General features: G+C 32.1%; 1 protein-coding gene across 1 annotated transcript in view; it reads right to left on the bottom strand.

The window, feature by feature from the left end:
* Window positions 1-3,218: 3,218 nt before the first annotated feature.
* LOC140432107 (protein SPT2 homolog) overlaps window positions 3,219-19,527 on the bottom strand; it is a 30,558-nt gene continuing 14,249 nt past the window's right edge. Inside the window, exons 4-8 of the mRNA XM_072519948.1 lie at window positions 18,624-18,780; window positions 15,401-15,859; window positions 13,524-13,883; window positions 13,035-13,247; window positions 3,219-12,303 (exon numbers count right to left, since the gene is read on the bottom strand). Coding sequence (XP_072376049.1) covers window positions 12,215-12,303; window positions 13,035-13,247; window positions 13,524-13,883; window positions 15,401-15,859; window positions 18,624-18,780 — 1,278 coding nt within the window. The 3' untranslated portion in view covers window positions 3,219-12,214. The remainder of the gene's footprint in view (window positions 12,304-13,034; window positions 13,248-13,523; window positions 13,884-15,400; window positions 15,860-18,623; window positions 18,781-19,527) is intronic.

Here is a 19,527-nt window from a genome sequence, read left to right on the forward strand (position 1 = left end):
TATCAAAATATGGTTATCTAACTAATAGAAAGAATATGAACCACTATGAGAATAGAAATCACAATCTGATGAATTTTCATCAACTGCAGACATTTTTTTCTTTAAATTAATACAATTAATGGAGCTGTGAACTATTAATTATCCAAATGCACTACAGGTCTTTTCAAGCAAGTCAATATAATGACTTACTTAATCTGACTACTGGAAATATTGGAAAATTATTTTGGCGGCAGAACAGATACCACTATCTATCAAACAAAATCTAAAGTAGTGACTTATGTGGTATGGACAAATGAAACATTTGACCATTTTATATGTGTTACATCTCATAAATCATTTTTAAAGAGAACCTGGCTTGACTTCTGAATCATTAATCATCCATATATTAGAAACAGGAAGAGAATTAAAAAATTCAAAAATTTTAATTATTATTTTTATTAAAATAAAATTACAGCATTTAATAAAATTTAAATGTTTCTGGTTGACTGAAAGATAAAAAGAATCATTTTTTTTCTTTTCAATGACTGTAAAATATATGAGCTCATACTTCTGTCCTCTATGAATAAAAAGATAAATTATGTAAAATAAATTTAGCTTTTTGACACAAATAGATAAATGATTTTAAACCCTATTTAATTAAGGGAACATTGTTAATTTGGATTGTATAACTAATAATACTTATTTATTAATTTTTTATGTCACTTTAATTTAGTATTTTTACAGCAGTATTTATTATCCATGCCTTTGAATTTGTTTTAAATTTGAACACTCCATAGTAGGTGGCACTTCAAAGAAATGAACATAATGTTCTTCAGAATCTGATTTACTTGTTTTAATCTAGTAATACATGTTTGTACATATATTAAATAAACGTAAAATATCATAAAGATGAGAAATTCTTAAAGGTATAATAATGAAAAATAATTGAAGCAAAAAGAAAAGAAAAACAAACGTCAGCATCTACAAAGGTAGTTTAGATAAGGAGAGAAGCGATACGCTAACGCTCTCTAGACGCGTATTGTCCAAGTCGCTTGCGGCATACTTCAAGGAACCGGAGAATTCTCCCTGAAGAAATAATTTGTTTGGCACTTCTTTGTCTGATGGCGCCACTCTTAAAAAGTTTTATTTTATAATAACCTACGAACGATTTTCTATCTATTACATTAATTTTGTATTTTAAAAATAAGTAATTTATTTATTTAACCCTACAAACAACTAATTCGTTATATAATAAGCTACAAACGGATTCCTATCTATTAAATTAGTTTTTATTTAAAAAATAAGTAATTTGTTTATTCTGAACCTAAGACCATTTAATTGATATTACAGTAATCTACTAATGATTATTCATTTGACAAATGAATTCTGTCTTGAGAAATAATCAATATGGTACACTCTGCTGTCAGATGGCGCCATGATTAGAATAATTTAATTGTTTTGTCGTTAATTATTTAAACGTACAAAAAACTAAATAGTTTTATAATAATCTACAAACGATTGCACATCTATCACATTAGTGTTTATCTAAAAAATAAGTAATTTAGCATTTTTGTGTCGCCTACCGTCATGCCTAAAAATATTTAATTGCGACCTAATTAATTGGTTTACAAAAAAACTGCTCCCATTACGATCATCTACTAATGAACTACAATCATTATTCTTGTACTTAATTATTACATATTCTCATTATTCTTATTAGAACATTTGTCGGCCTATAACATGGAGGTTTAAATTATTATCTTTTTGATTTATGTATAGCTTTAGCAGATACCTAATAGATGGCAGTTAGACTAAACTACATGTTTCATTAAAAAATGAATGTAAATGAACTTACTTTGAATGAATGTACTTTTAATACATATTGCAAAAAGTATTTAGAAAATAGGTTACATTTTAAATTATTTAGTATATGAGCCGACTTATGCTTATGGGTCTCAGGGATTCTCTACTATTTGGTGTTTGGAACAGGCAAAAGGCGAGTTTTCTACGCATAAAACAGGAACCATTTGACTGAGGGACTGCACCCTAATAAATTACTAATAGCGACCTCAGCAAACGAAAAAAGAGACGGTTTTAGAATTCAAATTTTTAATCTGGAATGTGCTAATTCTGTTAAAAAGTCGCGAATTCTCGATGTTTGGAAGAGCTTAATCTGGCAGAAGGACTTTAACAGAAATGAAAAAAAGCTCAATAAAAACTGTTTTTTGAAAAAAGTGATAAGAGGCAAAAAAGTTTTAAAAATAATGTGTTAAACTAATGATGCCACAACATTCATTTGATTTGAACGTAATCAAAAGTTTGGGGGGATTTAGGGCTGCACACCCCCCTTAAAATTTTTCTGTGCGCTTAGATTTTGTTGGTTCTTTTGTATGTAAAATGCTTTCAGAACAAGAAAGTAACGTGTCCATTTTTATTACAAAATGTCAAGTAGTTTAGGAGATAATGCAAAAAAACAATTTTTATTTTGACACTTCATAGGTCTGTAACTTTTTTGTGTACACTTTTGTACTAAGGTAAGTTGGAATCAATCAATTTATTTTTGTCCCCGGAATGCGTGATTTAATTTATGACATACCTTTTTGAAACACCCTGTATTTGTATTTACGTATATAATGTGATCACAGTTACACAACATTCTGTTGTTGCGAACGCTTCGGTTTTTTGACTATTCCCTGAAAAAAGAGGGCAGCGTATTATGCATCAGAAGTCATAAATGCCGTATTTTCCCTCTAAACGTCCCTTCTTCCGTCACACTACACGTTTCGCCTATATCGAGGCTCATGAGGCAGTGCTAAATCAAAGACTAACTCGAAGAGACAAAGGCTAAACCACATTTCTTAGTGTATGTGCAAGGGTTACCTACTTTGGATGGTAAAACATAGATATCACTGTTTGTCCCAAAAATGCGTAGCAATTGTTAAAATATTTTGCAACACATATATCTTTCACAAAAAAATTTATGTAATTCGTTTTATAGATAACCGCGTATTATGCACAAGAAGTCATGAATGCCCATCTTCATAAGGTGCTTCATGCAGATCATATCTTATAAGATAAGTCTATTATAGTAAGTTGTCATTGACTAACTTAAAATCTTCAAATAGGTTGAACGTAAGTGGTCTATTGTAGACCTACCCAGTCTAAAACAAGATTGGTATTATCATGGAACATGGAATTATCATGGAAAGTATATTATGCAGGTACTGAAATTTTAAAACTTTCTGAAGAAATATATTTTAACAATATATAATATATATTTATAAATATTTCACAATACGACCTATCACAAAATTATAATGGATAACTCCATAAATATAATGTTTTCCCAGAATGTAATAAAATTAATGTATACCTTCTAAAAAGTCCTTAATTTTATGGTAATTATAGTTTGGAACACAATTGTTATGTTGCTTGCTTCTTCTCAAATAACACTTTGTAATATGCAAACAATAAAATCAATTTAAAAAGGTCATTTTTAACATTTTCACTTTATATTTTTGAGGGTCTGGTCAAAAAGTCCTAAGTAAAATATAAACATTTGCTGGTGTAAAACTACTTTTAATTTAGACAATTAAAACAAAGTCTAAATATTAAGTTTTCTAATACATTTTATATCAGCGAAATGAAATTCTTTATGTAAATATCAATTAGCAGTATTTAATATGTGTAATACGTGCGTGTATTTAATAAACAAGTTATATAAATAAACTTAAAAGACATCAAATTTTCATAGTTAAATGTATGGCAACATTTACAACATTATTGACAATAATGACATTTTACCATCAACAGAAATTGTACTACAAAATTTTAAAAATAGCTGTCAGTGTTTAAAAAAAACTATCTTCTTCTTCAAGTATCGTGCCCAAATTTAGGCATTAGTAGCCTACATGACAATTTGCCTATATTTTTCTCGATTGCTTACAGCAAGTAACACATAATCTTCATAAATAAGCCCACTGCTATTTGAATACGAGTTTTAATTTTTTCATCAGGATTTGGTGTGTCGTTTATCCAGCATCCTAAGAATTTAAAATGGATAACTTTTGTAAGTTGACAAGTTGGTTGATAAGTGTGAAGAAGCAGAAGAATGGCATGAGTTGCATAACTCGCAGAATTTTCACAAACAATTAAAAGAAATCACATGGACGTTTAGAACAAAAAATATCAGTTCAACTAGTGACGGTAACAGAATTATAATCGACACTCAAGACGTATTTGCCAACTGCAGTGACAGTATAAGCACAATTCTTACAAGACCCATACTTAAATTAGAAGTGACTATCATTACACATCTTCAAAATGGCAAAACACCTGGCCACAACAAATGCTTAAGTCTTGAAGCTGGTCGATAAAAAATGTGAACTTTTCAACAAAATGTATGACTGCGGGCACATCACGTCCTTAAAGCATTTCTTAAAATTATCCATCAGGTAATATGTATAAAAAATGTGAAGAGGTTAGTGGAAAATCGCATTTTGGTTTTAAGGGTTAGGTACCACAGAGGCACGATTTTACATGCAGTTCCTGCTACAAAAGTGCTACGATAAGATAAATAAGGTATTCATTTGTTTTATCGACTAGCAAAAGGCTTTCGATAATATAGGCCATAGTCTTCTTATGCCCATTGTACATGACACAGGTGTCAAAACGACATTCGGATTATTGATCGCTCTATTGTAACCTTTAGAAGGCCGATGTTAAAATTAACAAATCATGATCCACGAAACATGTATAAAAGGTGTTAGACAGGGCTGTATATTGTCACCAATGCTTTTTAACATATATGTTGAAAAAGTATTACAAATTGCTCTAGAAAATAATATATATCATGGAATTAAACTAAACGGGGTCATAATTAACATAATACGTTACGCGAACGAAACACCTATTCCAGCAGACAGCACACCTTCTCAAAAACGATCAACAAATTAAAAGAGTTGAGAACTTTAACAATCATGGATCCACTCTATCAAGCAAGTGTGATTAAAATAAGAGTAGGTATGGGTACGGCAGTTTTTGCTAAATTCAATAAATACCTCATTCAGTAAGAAAGGCCCTTAAATCTTAGACTTCGGGTGGTAAAGTGGTATGTGTGGATATTATTATTATATGGCGCAGAGACATGGCCAATAAAAGTAAAATCAATAAATAGAATTGAATTATATGAAATGTGAATTTCGGAAACACTATTTAAAATTTCGTGGATGGAGAGAGTTACCAATGAGAAGGTGTTGCGTCGGGCTGGAGTAGGTCTAGAACTGTTGAGTGTTGTAAAACATGTCAAGGTTTCTTATTTGGGACACGTCTTGCGTGGATCAGGGTACAATCAATCAATCAATCTGAACGTTAGGACCTTGCTTAAGCTTGCGCTTCTTCAAGGAGGGGCTGTTCCCTTTTTGCGGGAGCTCTTGAGGGGGTGAGCAACGTCAGTTGCGAGTGAGTAGTTTTTGGGTGTTATGCTGCTGCAGAGCGGGGACTTTGATAGTGGTAATGTAGAAAAGGAGAACAATGAGGGAGAAGGTACCTCTGCTGTTACCAGCCTTATTAGGAACGGCTCTGAATTAGCGTTTTTGGCGTGCAGTTTTTATCTGCTATATTTGAGACGGGGTGTTTCAAGGATGTCGCAATACTTATCAGGAAGTTAGTTACCAGCGAAGTGAAGAAGCTTTTCCGGAGGAAATGGAACTTTTATTTTAGGGAGCCTGGTGAGTATGTATATATACTGGGAACAGAGCATACGTCTACAAAAAAGTATTACCAATTAGGTAACAAAACTCAGAGTAGCCTCTAAATAGATACTAACATGCTAAGCACAATAATTTGCTAAATTTTAACAAAATCCTATTTTGGAAATACCGATCTGATCTAAATATTGGTAATAAGGAAAAGAGTTTAAATTACACTCCTTAGAAATATAGTTCCAACTTAATAATGATAGCAGTTACATAGGATCACAAGGCTATGTAGCAGCTCCTTGCAGCATTATCTGTCGAGGTCTTTTGGGCTTAACCTCTTTTTTATGTTTCCTTAACCTGTTTGTTATGTATATTGAATAAACGCCTTGTTACTATGTAAAGTCGGCTTGACTGCCTTTACAAAGATTCGCGTATTACATCAGAATGACTGGACATGAAAATTTATTTTTATTTATAAGAAAAATTCATGTTCAGATGAATTCGAACCCGCGACCAACCGAGCGAAGGCTCGATAAGGAGTTGCTTTTTCAACTGCGCTACCGAGGCGGTTAACTATGATAGTTAAGATACATATTCTTATTCAGTAAAAATTAAAAATATTCTATTAATACTTACAGATTAAAAAAAAATGATATGTAATGCATTGATATGGTGAGTGATTGAGCCATGTATTGGTCATTATGGAATTATGTTGCTACTATTGATATATAAATTGGTAAGGAATGTATTACGAAGTTTTTTTATTAACCAAGAGAGAAAAAAAATTATACAATAACAATAATATACAATAATATCAGAAAATTAATGTGTGAAAATAATATAACTCCTGAGATGTCTGAATAATCATAACTATTAGTAAGATTTACCAAACATACGTAGAAAATTTAAACGTTTGAATTATTTGACGTTCATTGCATTGAAACTAACTTTTTAATTTTGTTTTCTTTCTAAATAAAATTATGTTCATTTTCCTACAATTAACAGCCTATTCAATTTTGAACAATAGGTTTCATTATTTATTAGAAAAGTCTCCTAATTTCGGATAGTAGTTTGGTAGATCTACAAACGTATGTGTAATTTGAAACAGATCTGTAATTCGGAACAGATATTTATTTATATTCATGTCATCTACTAAGTCAGATTTCAGATAAATTATACTTAAAACATGCAATTTTTGTCAACGACAAAAAAAAGGAGAGCGATCTAAAATTATCTTTAATAGGTGAATAAGGTATAATAGGAATAAGGTAGTTGTAGCCTAGTAGTAATGCAATTACTGGTAGACAACGGATAACTACACAGCTGGATGGAAGTATATAACTTGGTCTAATATTTGATGCCAAAGAGAAGAATACCCTTAAATTAGCAGTTTGGAATACCGAAACCAATTCGGATTTATGATTTGTCACTGAGGACGCCTTTAATAGTCCCATTCCAATATCAAGACAAGTTATAAATAACTTACCATACAGCATCGCCCCGTAATTCTCGAGATATATTACACAATGCCAAATATTCACTCCATTCCTATACCAACATGGAACTTCAAAAATGCTAACTAGATTAAGTTCACTGATCAACTGGACAGAATTGATAGATGGATTCCACCTAATAATTCTAATTACCACAGACTTACCAATGCTATTATAGCAACTGCCAAATAACATCTACCACGTGGATATACGGAAGAATACATACCGGGATGGAATCGCAATCTAAAGCAACTCTACAAAGAATTCCAGAAATACTGGAAATTGCGGATGTATTTCTTAGTGAAGTTGTATTAGCGGACAAGAAAAGGATTGTTATATTATTAAGCCCCACGTCAGGTTTATGGGCAGAGCAGTTATCAACAAATAACAGAACTTTTCTATTTTTTTTTTGTCATTTTCTTGTCAATAAGCCATTTCTTAAACAGGATTGTTATCAAGTATTTTTATTAAAAATATATTTTACGGGCAACGATTTTACGGATTTAAAACACCTTACACTTTTTAAACGCCTTTCTAATAACAAAAAGTGGCAATTTATGGCTTTCATCGGATTAGCCATAATAGGAAGAATGTATGAAAGACGAGATACTCAATATGATGGAACAACGGAGACAATTCAAAAACAAAGACAACAATAAATATAGAGAGATAAACCACGAGATCAGGAAGACGATAAAGCAGGCAAAAGAAAAATACTCTGAAGATAAATGCAAAGAGATCGAAGACCTTCAAAATAAATATGATCTGTTTAACCTACACAAGTAACTTAAAGAACTGGCATTACTAAGAAAACAAAATCCCACTGATGCACTTGGGGATAGACACGGGACTACTATAACACAGACGGACGAGAAAGTACAAAGATGGGCAGATCAGCCCTGGACCTGACATGCTTCCTATAGAAATCCTAAAAATTCTAAATGAGAAGCACATTGATGTTTTAGTGACACTCTTGAACCAAATTTATAGTTCAGGCGTATTATCCAAAGAGTGGTTAACGTCGATTTTTATTTGTCTCCTCAAAAAGAACAGCGCAAGAGAATGCAGCGATTACCGCACCATTAGCTTGATGTCTTATGTGCTAAAGTTACTAGTAAAAGTCATCCAAAACCGAATATAGGTTATTTCACGAATATACGACTGTTTTGGATTACTTCGACAATGAATATTTTACTGTGCAAGTAGAAGTATGAAGGTAAATTGGTCTAATCATTATTCCAATAAAAAGGATCTACTAGTATGACATCTAAACTAAAATTATTTCACTTAATAGATGTTCCGATAGACGCAAAATTTATTGTGAAATTTAATCCGAAAATATCAAAAATTTTTACACAAACACTACTATAAATAAATATAATGACAGACATTTGGGTAAGCTTTCCGTGAAATGTAAACACCAAAGAGGCATGCCGGGTTTCTTTGATATTACACTATTTTATTACTTTATTAGGTACTATAACTGTAATAAAAAGGAAATATACTATTTTTAATATAAATGAAAAGAAATTGGCAGAACGATGGTTCAGAAACCAGAAAAAGGATTTAATATTTCACTTTGTTAGTTTTAAATATTTGTTTGCTTTGAGGGGATGTACTCTTAAAAGTTCCGAAAGTAACGGGTATAACATACCGGCTATTGATAGTTAAAGTAACAAGTCGTTACAGATAGTAAAAAGTAACGAAAATTTATATACGTTTTTTTGTTTTTTTTTTTAAATACTTAAATCGAATATACTATACTTAGTCGAATATTCGACTAAATAAATTACACTATTTGATCACTTAAGTATTGTTACACTTCGTTTAAATAACTTAATTCAAAAACCAACTTGTTTACAATACTAAACTCAATGATAGTAATTATGTACTTCAAAATCTGAATTACTGTTCTATAAACTATTAACTCTATATTTATATCATAACTTCATATTTAAATCTAAGGTTTATATTCGTCATAACAGTATTTTAAAAATGGGGAGAATTTACTATTGTACAATTCAGCACATTGGACCATTTAAATCGATACCTTAAAGCGAATTTAAAACAGTCGTATATTCGTGGAATGGAGTATATATCACAAACTGGACATAGGCGTTAATGATACACAATTTGGTTTTCGCAAAGTCCTAGGAACGCGTGAAGCACTTTTTTCACTTAATATACTGATACAGTACAGATGCATGGACGTCTATCAAGATATATATGCATGTTTTATTGACTATAATAAAACATTCAATAAAGTACGCATAAACAATTAATGAACGTCCTGAAATCAAAGAAGATTGACTACAACGACCTCAGGATCATATCAAAGTACAAAGTTCAAAGTACATGTTAACGAACAGCTGTCAGAAGAAATTGGAATTAGACGTGGAGTGAGACAGGGATGCCTATTGTCGCCAATTCTTTTTAATGCCTACTCCGAAGAAATCCTGAAAAAAGCTCTTGAGGGTGAAACAGCGGGAATAAAGGTAAATTGAGTTCCCATTAACAACATTAGATATGCGAACGACTCTGTGATCTTAGCCGAAAATATTGAAGATCTTCAGAGACTGGTAACCACAATAGCGGTGTATGGAAGAGAGTAAGGTCTAACAATGAACGTCAGGGAAGACGAAATTTATGAGAATATCGAAAACTCAAAGAAATAACGAGAATCTTCTAATAAACGGAACCAACGTCGAACAAGTGGACAAATATGCATATCTGGGAACAATGATTAACTCCACAAATGATTACATTCAGGAGATCAAAATCAGAATAGAAAATGCTAGAGCAAATGTCAACAAAATGAGAAGAGTACTATATACAAGGAATTTAAAATTGGAACTAAGAGTTAGGTTGGCGAGGTGCTATGTTTTTTTGACTTTGTTTATGGAATGGAATCTTGGACCTTGAATGCGACATCAATGAAACAATTGGAATCATTCAAGCTGTGGGTGTATAGAAGAATTCTGAAAATATCGTGGACAGAACACATTACAAACAAAGAGGTTCTGAGAAAGATGAATAAATAATTAAAAATTTTAAATATAATTAAAACAAGAAAATTGGAATATCTCGGACATATTATACGTGGAGAGAAGTACACCTTGCTCCAACTGATTATGCAGGGAAAGATCCAAGGAAAGAGAAGCATAGGGAGGCGTAGAATGTCATGGCTGCGCAACCTGAGAGAGTGGTACGGATGTACATCAAATGAACCTTTCAGAGCAGCCGTCTCAAAAATCCGAATGGCTATGATGATTGCCGACCTCCGCCGCGAAGATGACACTTGAAGAAGAACAAGATCGGATTAGCACATAATCGACAATATTTCCTTTAAAGGGAAAGAGAAAGAGAAAAGAAATCTTTCCTTTTCCGTCTAAAGCTCTGTCCCCAGCGAAACAAAATGTGCCGTCTGGAGTAGCTCAGTAATAAAGCGCAGTTTCGTTACAATAGTACACGCACGCTGGTTTATATATTTTTTTTCATAATTTTTATTTATGGAGGAAAGACGTCCGTTATCCATGCATTTGCGGCAAATACGTCGGCATCTTTTGCTTCTCCAACATTTTTTTTTGAAGGTAACTTGTGAACGTTTTTTCCATCTATAGAACCATCCAAGTTGCCTTGAAATTCGCATTACCCAAATTTTCTGCTATTTCTTCAGATTTTTCTTTTAAAACTGGACCGCTCATAGGTACATTTCAGATTCAATTCTCAGTAAACCACTCGGCTAATGCTTGTTCGACGCCTGAATCTTTCCCACTGCGTGTTTGTTTTTGGGTTAATTTTAAATGAGCTCGCCAATCGTTGATGAAACTGTCTTGAATTTTTAAAAGTTTGCTCACCTGAGCTTGTGAAATCCCAACCTTTCTAGCACTTTCGATTTTACTGCACTTGGATTGTTTTGCGTATTCAATTACATTAACTTTTTCTTTTAAGATCCATTCTTTTGATTGATGATTGCAAGTGATTCACTTGCAAACAGGTAGGTATCTGGGTGAATTCTAAATTAAGTAAAATTAACTTCAATTCTAAAAATGTACATATTAAGAGGCAACGAAATAGAAATGGGTGGGCAATACAAATTTTTAGAGAAAATGAAAAAGTGCTTTATGATGTTTCGGGGAAATATCGACTTGGTGGTCATAACAAAGTAATAAAGTATTTATTAGCTGACAGACCCTGATAAACCAGATACCATTTAAATTTTTATGAAATTAAACATAAAAAGTTATTTGCTTATCTGAAAAATATTCTATTAAGCTGTAATAAATATTTCGTGACCTCCAATTTCTATGCTTTAAACCGGGATATTGCTATAACCGGAATTCAAATAAGCTGGTTCCAATGAACATAAAAGCAATGACGAAGTGCATAAAGAATGTTTGTTTGTTACTGGATTATATTCCCAAGACACACATAATGAGGAGTAGATAAAGTATTTTCGATGGTGTCATGAGCAATGTGTCAATAGTGATAAGAATAAAACCTATGTATGCGACTTCTGCTTAGAAGTTTGAATTAACTACAAGAAATTTTATATAAAAGATATGGTATCCGAAATTAGGAGAACCAAAAATTTACTAAGTTGAGAATAACCTAACTTTTTTTTTATGTAGAACCAGTAATTCTGAATAAAAACGGGTTTTTAAAAGTACAACTTCCTATTTCGCTGCGATGCAGTTCTACATGTTACAGGATCAGAAGTAACTTTTTATACTACAGCGAAAATTTAAGCAATAAAGTTTGTTGAAGCAGTAATAAAGTACATACATATATAGAAAATTTTGTCAAAAATTGACAGTGGATAAAAAATGGTCATCTTTATTGATAAATGTGAGTATGAAAAGTTTGTCATTAAATCACGCCATAGAGATCAAACCTAAGATAAATATTCTGACCATTTAGTTACTAAGACCTCACAAAATATTTATAAAGTGAAAATGTCATTTATATCATCCCAACATCAATAAATTAAATACCAGATTACTGTGCTATAAAATGTACAAAATCTAATACGAACATTAAAAATCATGAGGCTTTCATTTTCTTTTTCATTAAGATTTTTCTTCGCTTTGCTTCTTCTTCTTTCTTTTCTTCCTCGAGATCCTCCATAATACCTAAATAAAAATTTTAATATTAAAAGTATGTACAGCATATATAGAGCACTATAGAAACGAAGCATGCGCCACCACCCCAACAATGTTTTGTATAACTTATCTAAGGAATTTGTACTTCGTTCAAAATGGCGGGGGGTCTAATTTGTAAAATTATTTGAAATAGGATCATATGACAAGTAATACGTCTGAAGGGATTAGAAGAAACCATGAAGGTTGGACTATATATTTGCGCTAGTTATGAACTTCTTGTTGAATAAACTTGTATAATGTTGCCGTTCAGACAATTTTGGGCTAATTGGCGTGTAAATTGAAGTCCAAACAACGTCATTTGAAAGTGATTCTGTCGCGCTATTTCAAAAGTGCAATTTATTGTTCAATGGGCCTTATAGACTTCTCCTAAAATTTTGGTAGCCTTCAACTATAATGGAAAACGTTCGAACAAGTTAATGTATTTTTCTAGATTCCCACATTATAAGAGAATTCATTTGTTTGTCATATGACATCGATATTTTTCTTAAATGGCAATATATAGAATATGATTTGAACAGTATTTGGAAGCTCTTAGCTCTTTTAATATTTCATATAAACAAGAAAAAGTTTTTTTGCACTTGTATTAAGTTTAGGGTAAGTTCCGTACGAATATTTGAATCGAAGTCGGATGCGTTCGGTTTTCGCTGACGAAGCCTCCTATGAACCCGTACCATAACATAACAGAATTATTGAAACCTTACCTATTTTGGTACTGATAACTTCTTCTTTCATCTGTTGTGCAAATGAAGTTTCCATATCGTCGACATCATCATCAACGTCTCTATATCTTTTTCTATCGTAGCCGAAAATTTCAGAGATGTACGAAGATATATCGTCTCCTGCATCGTCGTCATCGATGAAATCGTCCATTTCTGAATCATATTCGTCTTCGTCGTCGTCGTCCAATATTCTTCCTAAAAAAAGAAATTTTTTTTTTGAAAATATGCATTTTTTGCATTCTAATCTGTCCTAGTTTTTTTAAATGAATGTACCTCATAAAGGAGCAATATCTTTTTTTAAATGGATGTATCTCATAAAGGAACAATATTTTCTTTAAGTAAATTGGATTATATCGTGATATTTTGACATCAGAACTGTGCAGGTAAAATATTTATAGATTAATAAAACACCCAGTATGACGACTACATAGACAGAATTAATTTCTTTCGAAGTAAAATTTAGACACTTACCTTTGTTGACAACCATTTTAGAACTACCACTTCTCCTGACGTCAGGCGGTGGAAATTGTTTTGGGGGTAGTTTCGGAGGTAATTTTCGTCTAACATCCTCTGGTGGAAATTTCTTCGATTTGGGCTCTACCGATAGTTTCTTTTGAGGCATACTTCCTTTAGCAGCCAAAGGCTCTCTCGAAGGTTTTGGATCGCTAGGTGGCGTCTTTTTAATTTGTGTATTGGAATTGATACTAGGAGGTGGCTTTTTGTTTATATTATTATTAGAAGGAATTTTGAATGAAACTTTCTTCTCTGGTTCTGGCTCCTTTTTAGGTGTTGGTGTTTTTGTATCTTGATCAGGTTTGTACCGCATATCCCCTAAACGTAATAGATTTATTAAAAATATATACTTCATATTACATACACACAATAATCAAATAATTTGTGGTATATTTGTTTGAAATATGGCAAAATTTTATATTTCGAATTTTTTTATCAGAAACTTTATAAATTATTAGAAACAAAATAAAATCTAATAATATAGACGGTAAAACGAGTACAAGTGAATAAAAACATTTTCAATATAGGTGTCCGAATTAGAAAAAATGGTTAAATGGGGAAAGTAAATATTAGATAATACTAGAGCTAAATGGATAATTAGAGCCTAAAAATAAAATTTTAAGTGACAGTATTGTTTGTCAAATGTAGGAAAAAGTTTCAAAATCTTAGCCGTCGACGAAGAGAACAGACAGAGAAAGTATTCGGAGAGAAAGAGTGGGCACAGGTAGACGCTCGACGTCGTGGTAACGGTAGAGTCTTCCTCAAAAGTTTATTTTATTTTAATTTAGTGAAGTGAATGACCACTAGTACTCAGTATTCTGTCAATTTGATACACCTTAAATCTAGGTTTATGACTTTGTACAATGCTGTAAAAATCGACTTTTAACTTAACTTCTGAAAAAGGCAGATTCCGTTGACTTAGCCACTCTTTCATTACATTTTTCGTTGAACTTATATTAGGACATTTTTCAGCTTGCACGTTGTGATAACAAGCATTGTCAACAATTAGTACAACATGTGGAGGAATATTGGAAATAAGCATTTCAGTTCCCGCAGTCATTACAAAGAAGGGCAAAATAAAATTGTTTAAAAAAACAAAGCAAAATTAGTCGTACGTCGTCAAGGATTTGTCATCAGCTATCCCTCATATTCCTTCAAATTATTCCACCTAAAGTACATTCATTTAGCAAATTCCCATCAGTAAATATGAGCACGTGTTGATATTCGCCGTCTCATTCGTCAAGAGACTATTAAATATAATTTATTACCTTAAGCCAGACAGATTCTCATGTTACAGATCCAAACTTGCCAGCATTTTAAATTCATATCGTGTTGATTTTTAAGTTATTATATTGTGTTATAGTTATGTTATTAGTTATTGTTAAGTTATTTACTGGTCGTGTTATTTTTTAGAGTTTAGTTTAATTGTGATATAATGATAAAATTTCAAGAAATTCTTACACTAACAGTTTCAAAAGTAAATATTTTTAAAAATCATATGATACCAGTACGACCCTGTTTGGCTTTCACGTGCTTCTATTGACAATTGGGAATTTGTAAAATGAATAGGGTTTATCCCATTATGTCAAAGCCCTCTCACCTTTTAGAACCTTAAAACACCTGTATAAGATTTTTACTTGAAATCGATGATTTTTTCACAGATTTACTGTGGTAATGATGATTAATTAACCTTCAGTTTTTTGGTAACTTTGTATTTATCTGTACACACTGACGTTTTCTGGATTTAGTTTTAATGCTAAATATTTTTAATATGTGACAGGTGAAATTATCATTATCGTAAAAATATCTTTCTCTCAATGTATATTTTGACTTACCTGGTAAATATTTTCTGCCAGGTCTGCTTTCCTCCTGGAACGGATTTTCGTCGTCTTTAGGTCTACTTTTAAAAGCACTCAACAAACTTTTTGGTTTTGGTTTGTCTGGTTTCTCTCTACCACTTGGTTTACCCTCAGTTTTATCAGAATCTCTATTTTTACTACTAGAAGGTTTACTACTTTCACTCGATTCATCATTCTTCTGTGACTTTTGTTTTTCTGCAACTTTGGCACTCGCATCTGATTTGCCTAATTTTTCTCTTTCTTCCTTTTGCCTTGCTTTCGCTAATTTACTATACATAATTTCTTGGCGACGTCTTTCTTCCCTTCTCATCTGAGATTCTCTTTCACGTTCCATTTCTTTCCTTTGTTTTTTAGTGAAAAGCCTTTCTTCTTCTTTTTCTTTTTTCTCTATTATTACTGGTTCATGCTGTTTTTGAGCTGCTATTTTAAGTATATCTATAAAAAAAAACAATAAATAAATTTATAAACAAACAGTTAATTCTTAATTTTAACCAAATTTATAACTAAAATACGACAGCTGTTCAGGTGGCAAATTAAATTTCTCAATAGGCCTTTAATATAAATACATCAAAAATGTCTAAGGAACAGTTTTTTCTTCTATATACATCAGTTTTTATTCGATTTTAAAAAGTGACATACCGTTATAATGCCTGATTGGCTAGCAATCAATTCAGCTTAATTTTAGTGTACTATGATTTCTTTATGATAAAATAATCGAAGAAAAGTTAAGAAATGCACTAATTTAATGGAAATTTTTAACATAAAAATCTAACAAAAGATGTGATTAATAATCTGTGTTTCCTGTGAATAATCTGTGTCTAAAGCATATCCCATAAATGATGGATGGGATTAAGATCTGGTAATTGTCTTGGCTACGATAAAAGTGTGATATGAAGTTCCTCATTATGAAACCAATCTCTTACTGTTGCTGCAGTATGTAGCCTTGCATTATCCAGCATGTAACAAGTTCTGACTCACGATGGACAAGTAAAATCACAAATTGGAGGCCAAGACCAGACAAACGTAGTAGAAGAAGACCACCTACACGTTGGGCTGACGACGAATTAACAACAAAGAGCACTAAATCTCAAAGAATGGAAGAGTTTAGGGGAGGCCTATGTCCAGCAGTGGACGTGATAAATGAAGGCTGGATGATGATGATGATGAACAGGTTCTAAGATACGATCAATTTATTGAGATTAATTCAAAGTGCCTTCTACACAAACGGGAAGAATTGGATTATGAAAAATTATTCCAGCACACATAACTTGTAGACCACTATATGGACGAACACCCTATACACGCCTCTGTATCTCTTAGTGACCAGGTTCTGTACACTCTCTATTCTTTAATCAGTTTAGAGACAAAACCTAGCTTTATCTGCGAATAATACAGAACTCTATTCTTGTAAGCATATTATTTTCTTGCGTCCACATTTATCTGAGTCCACGATTTCCATGACGTAACATGGGAACCCTCAATGGATGTCTGGCTTGCAAAGTTTCATGTAATCTATTCCTCAAATTTTGATCACATACAGTAATGTGTGTGTATTTTGTAAGGCCCCATTGAGTTCACGTGCAGTTATATGCACATTTCGACAAGCTAATCCTACCACATACCGATTCTATCGAGTAGTTTCTAGTTGACGACCACCATGTCTTTCAGCAACATTACCAAAGTGTTCATATCGACGCCACAATCGAGAAATCACGCTCCGAGACACGTCAAAATGACACGCAACATTAACTTGTTAAAGACCAACCTGAATTATCACGTACCACTTGAACATGTGTTAAATGCCGACGCTCCATAACTCTTTACATTTAATAATATTGTTTTAGTAAAATTTTAAAGTAAATACAGGCTATCTATAAAATTTGAAGCAATTAATCGTGCGAACTTGAGGCGGTGTCACTTTTACCTTAATAAAACAGTGAAATTAACAGATCAATTTACATGGCATACCTTGATTTGTAGAGAACAAGTTTTCAAATCGAATGGTATATATTAACAAAAACGTTTTTAAGTTTTTATTGAAAAAAGTGGAATAATAATGGTGTTTCTTAGACAATTTTGATGTGTTTAACATACTACCATTGGTGATTGGATGAATTTGATGTGATGAGTTAATCTGTGACTAATTAAGGACAGCAAAAAGTCAAAATTGATTAAACAGGCCGACAAAGCTGGGACTAAGAAAACAGAGTATACTTTTCCGAAGGTTTTTGGTGCGCTGAATACGAATCTGAGGATCTGATATTGTGGGCTGAAAGGGATATTTTCTAGGGTTGGTTGGGTTTGGGGTGCGTAGGTTTGAGCTTATTGGATTTGAGGTTATTTGATTTACGTTGTCAGGTTTGAGGTTGTTGGAATAAGGTTTTATAAGTTTGGGATTTTCGAATTTAGATATTCCGTTATACTATAATCATTTATGGTTTGTATATTTTTTAAAACTACGAAATTTTAAAATGCAATATCCAAGCGGAAAAAGTAATCTTAACGCCATTTAAAATATTGAGACTTACACTTTAAAATGGTTATAACAGTTTCTTAGAGAAAAGTTATATTACGATTCTATATAACCTCAAAAACGGCCAAAAGCCGCTATTTTTGCTAGGATATCTCAGAAACAAACTGAAACCACAAAAAAATATTATGAAAAGTATATTATGATCTCTGGGTCCGAATATTGGTCTAATTTTGTCGGCCTGTGTTATTGACAAGAATAGAAGTGAACAATATGTATGCTTTCCAAGTGAACTATTTTGGCAAAAACTATAGTTCTTTTGGTGACTCCAAGTGTATTGATGAAGAGTGTTACCTTGATTGTGATAAGTCATAAATATGAATTATTGATATCAGAAAAGCAAGAAACAAGCAGAATATAGAAGGGTTATAAATAATAGCACTTAGTTTAACTGTAAATTTACAGAAACATTAATGAATTGCATTCTTATTTTAAGGATCTCCAAATAAGAGACTGTTATATAAATAATACGCATTAGATCAATGTTCAACAGCGTATTTGATCTTACACAATCTAAAATAGGTTAGAGAAACACAAATGAATTGTATTATTATTTTAAGTGACTCCAACATAAAAACACAAATTCATATTGTTCCATAGATAATACGCATTAGATCAATGTTCAATAGCGTATTTGACCTTACACAATCTAAAATAGGTTATAAATACCTGCAAAGTTCATTAGAGGAGGAGCTGGTTTGGGTTTTGGCTTAGGTGGTGGCATCTTCTCTTTATCAGATTTTTCTGAAGAACTTTTTGTTTCATCAACAGATCTATCTGGAGCATCATAACTAACTCCTTCTTCATCAGCATCCTCCTTTTTCTCCTTCAAAAGAATAAAAGTTTTAATTAGTAAATTAACATTTATTTAAGTACTTAACTGGTAAACTGATAAGCATCTTTAGACATCACCATTATATTTTTAAAATAACTTTAAAATAATAATTAATTTAAAATAAATAATATTTTAATCAAAATATCTATTTGCAAATGATGTCCTTAAATCATACAAACAGCCCCGTGTTAAAATTTGAAAACCGCGCTGAGTGAAATTGTGTTTTGGGGCGGGGCATTTAGGTTGTGAAATGGAACGCAATCGGTATGAAGTTTGTTCTGTTGTGGAACTAAGCTGGCAACATTTGTTTAGTGTTACTACTGGGTCTGCTGGTGAGCTTTTTTTTTCAGAGCTATTTTAAGAGTTTCAATAACGAAAAATTTAAAATAATTAATTATCTGGTATGTAGCCACAGCTATTCCTTTAATCGAATATGTTTAAATAATTCTGTTTTATTAAGTATTGATGTAAAAATAACCTGCACTTTAACATCTTCAAATCAACTTAAACATTTGGTTTCAACAAGACGGCTTGCTTCTCATAATGCACATGTCGTTAGAGAATATTTAGCTTCAATTTTTCCTGAACGTGTGATTAGTACACAAAGTGCAATAAAATGGTCCCCTCTGTCACTCGATTTAGCTCCCCTAGATTTTTCAGCTCGCTCGAATTCAGGCATGAGCGAGCCAAACTTGGAGCAACTTAGACAAAATATAATCGAACTTAGCCAAAACATAT

Source organism: Diabrotica undecimpunctata, chromosome 1, assembly GCF_040954645.1.
Source record: "Diabrotica undecimpunctata isolate CICGRU chromosome 1, icDiaUnde3, whole genome shotgun sequence".
In the NCBI taxonomy this organism is placed as follows: Eukaryota; Metazoa; Arthropoda; class Insecta; order Coleoptera; family Chrysomelidae; genus Diabrotica; species Diabrotica undecimpunctata.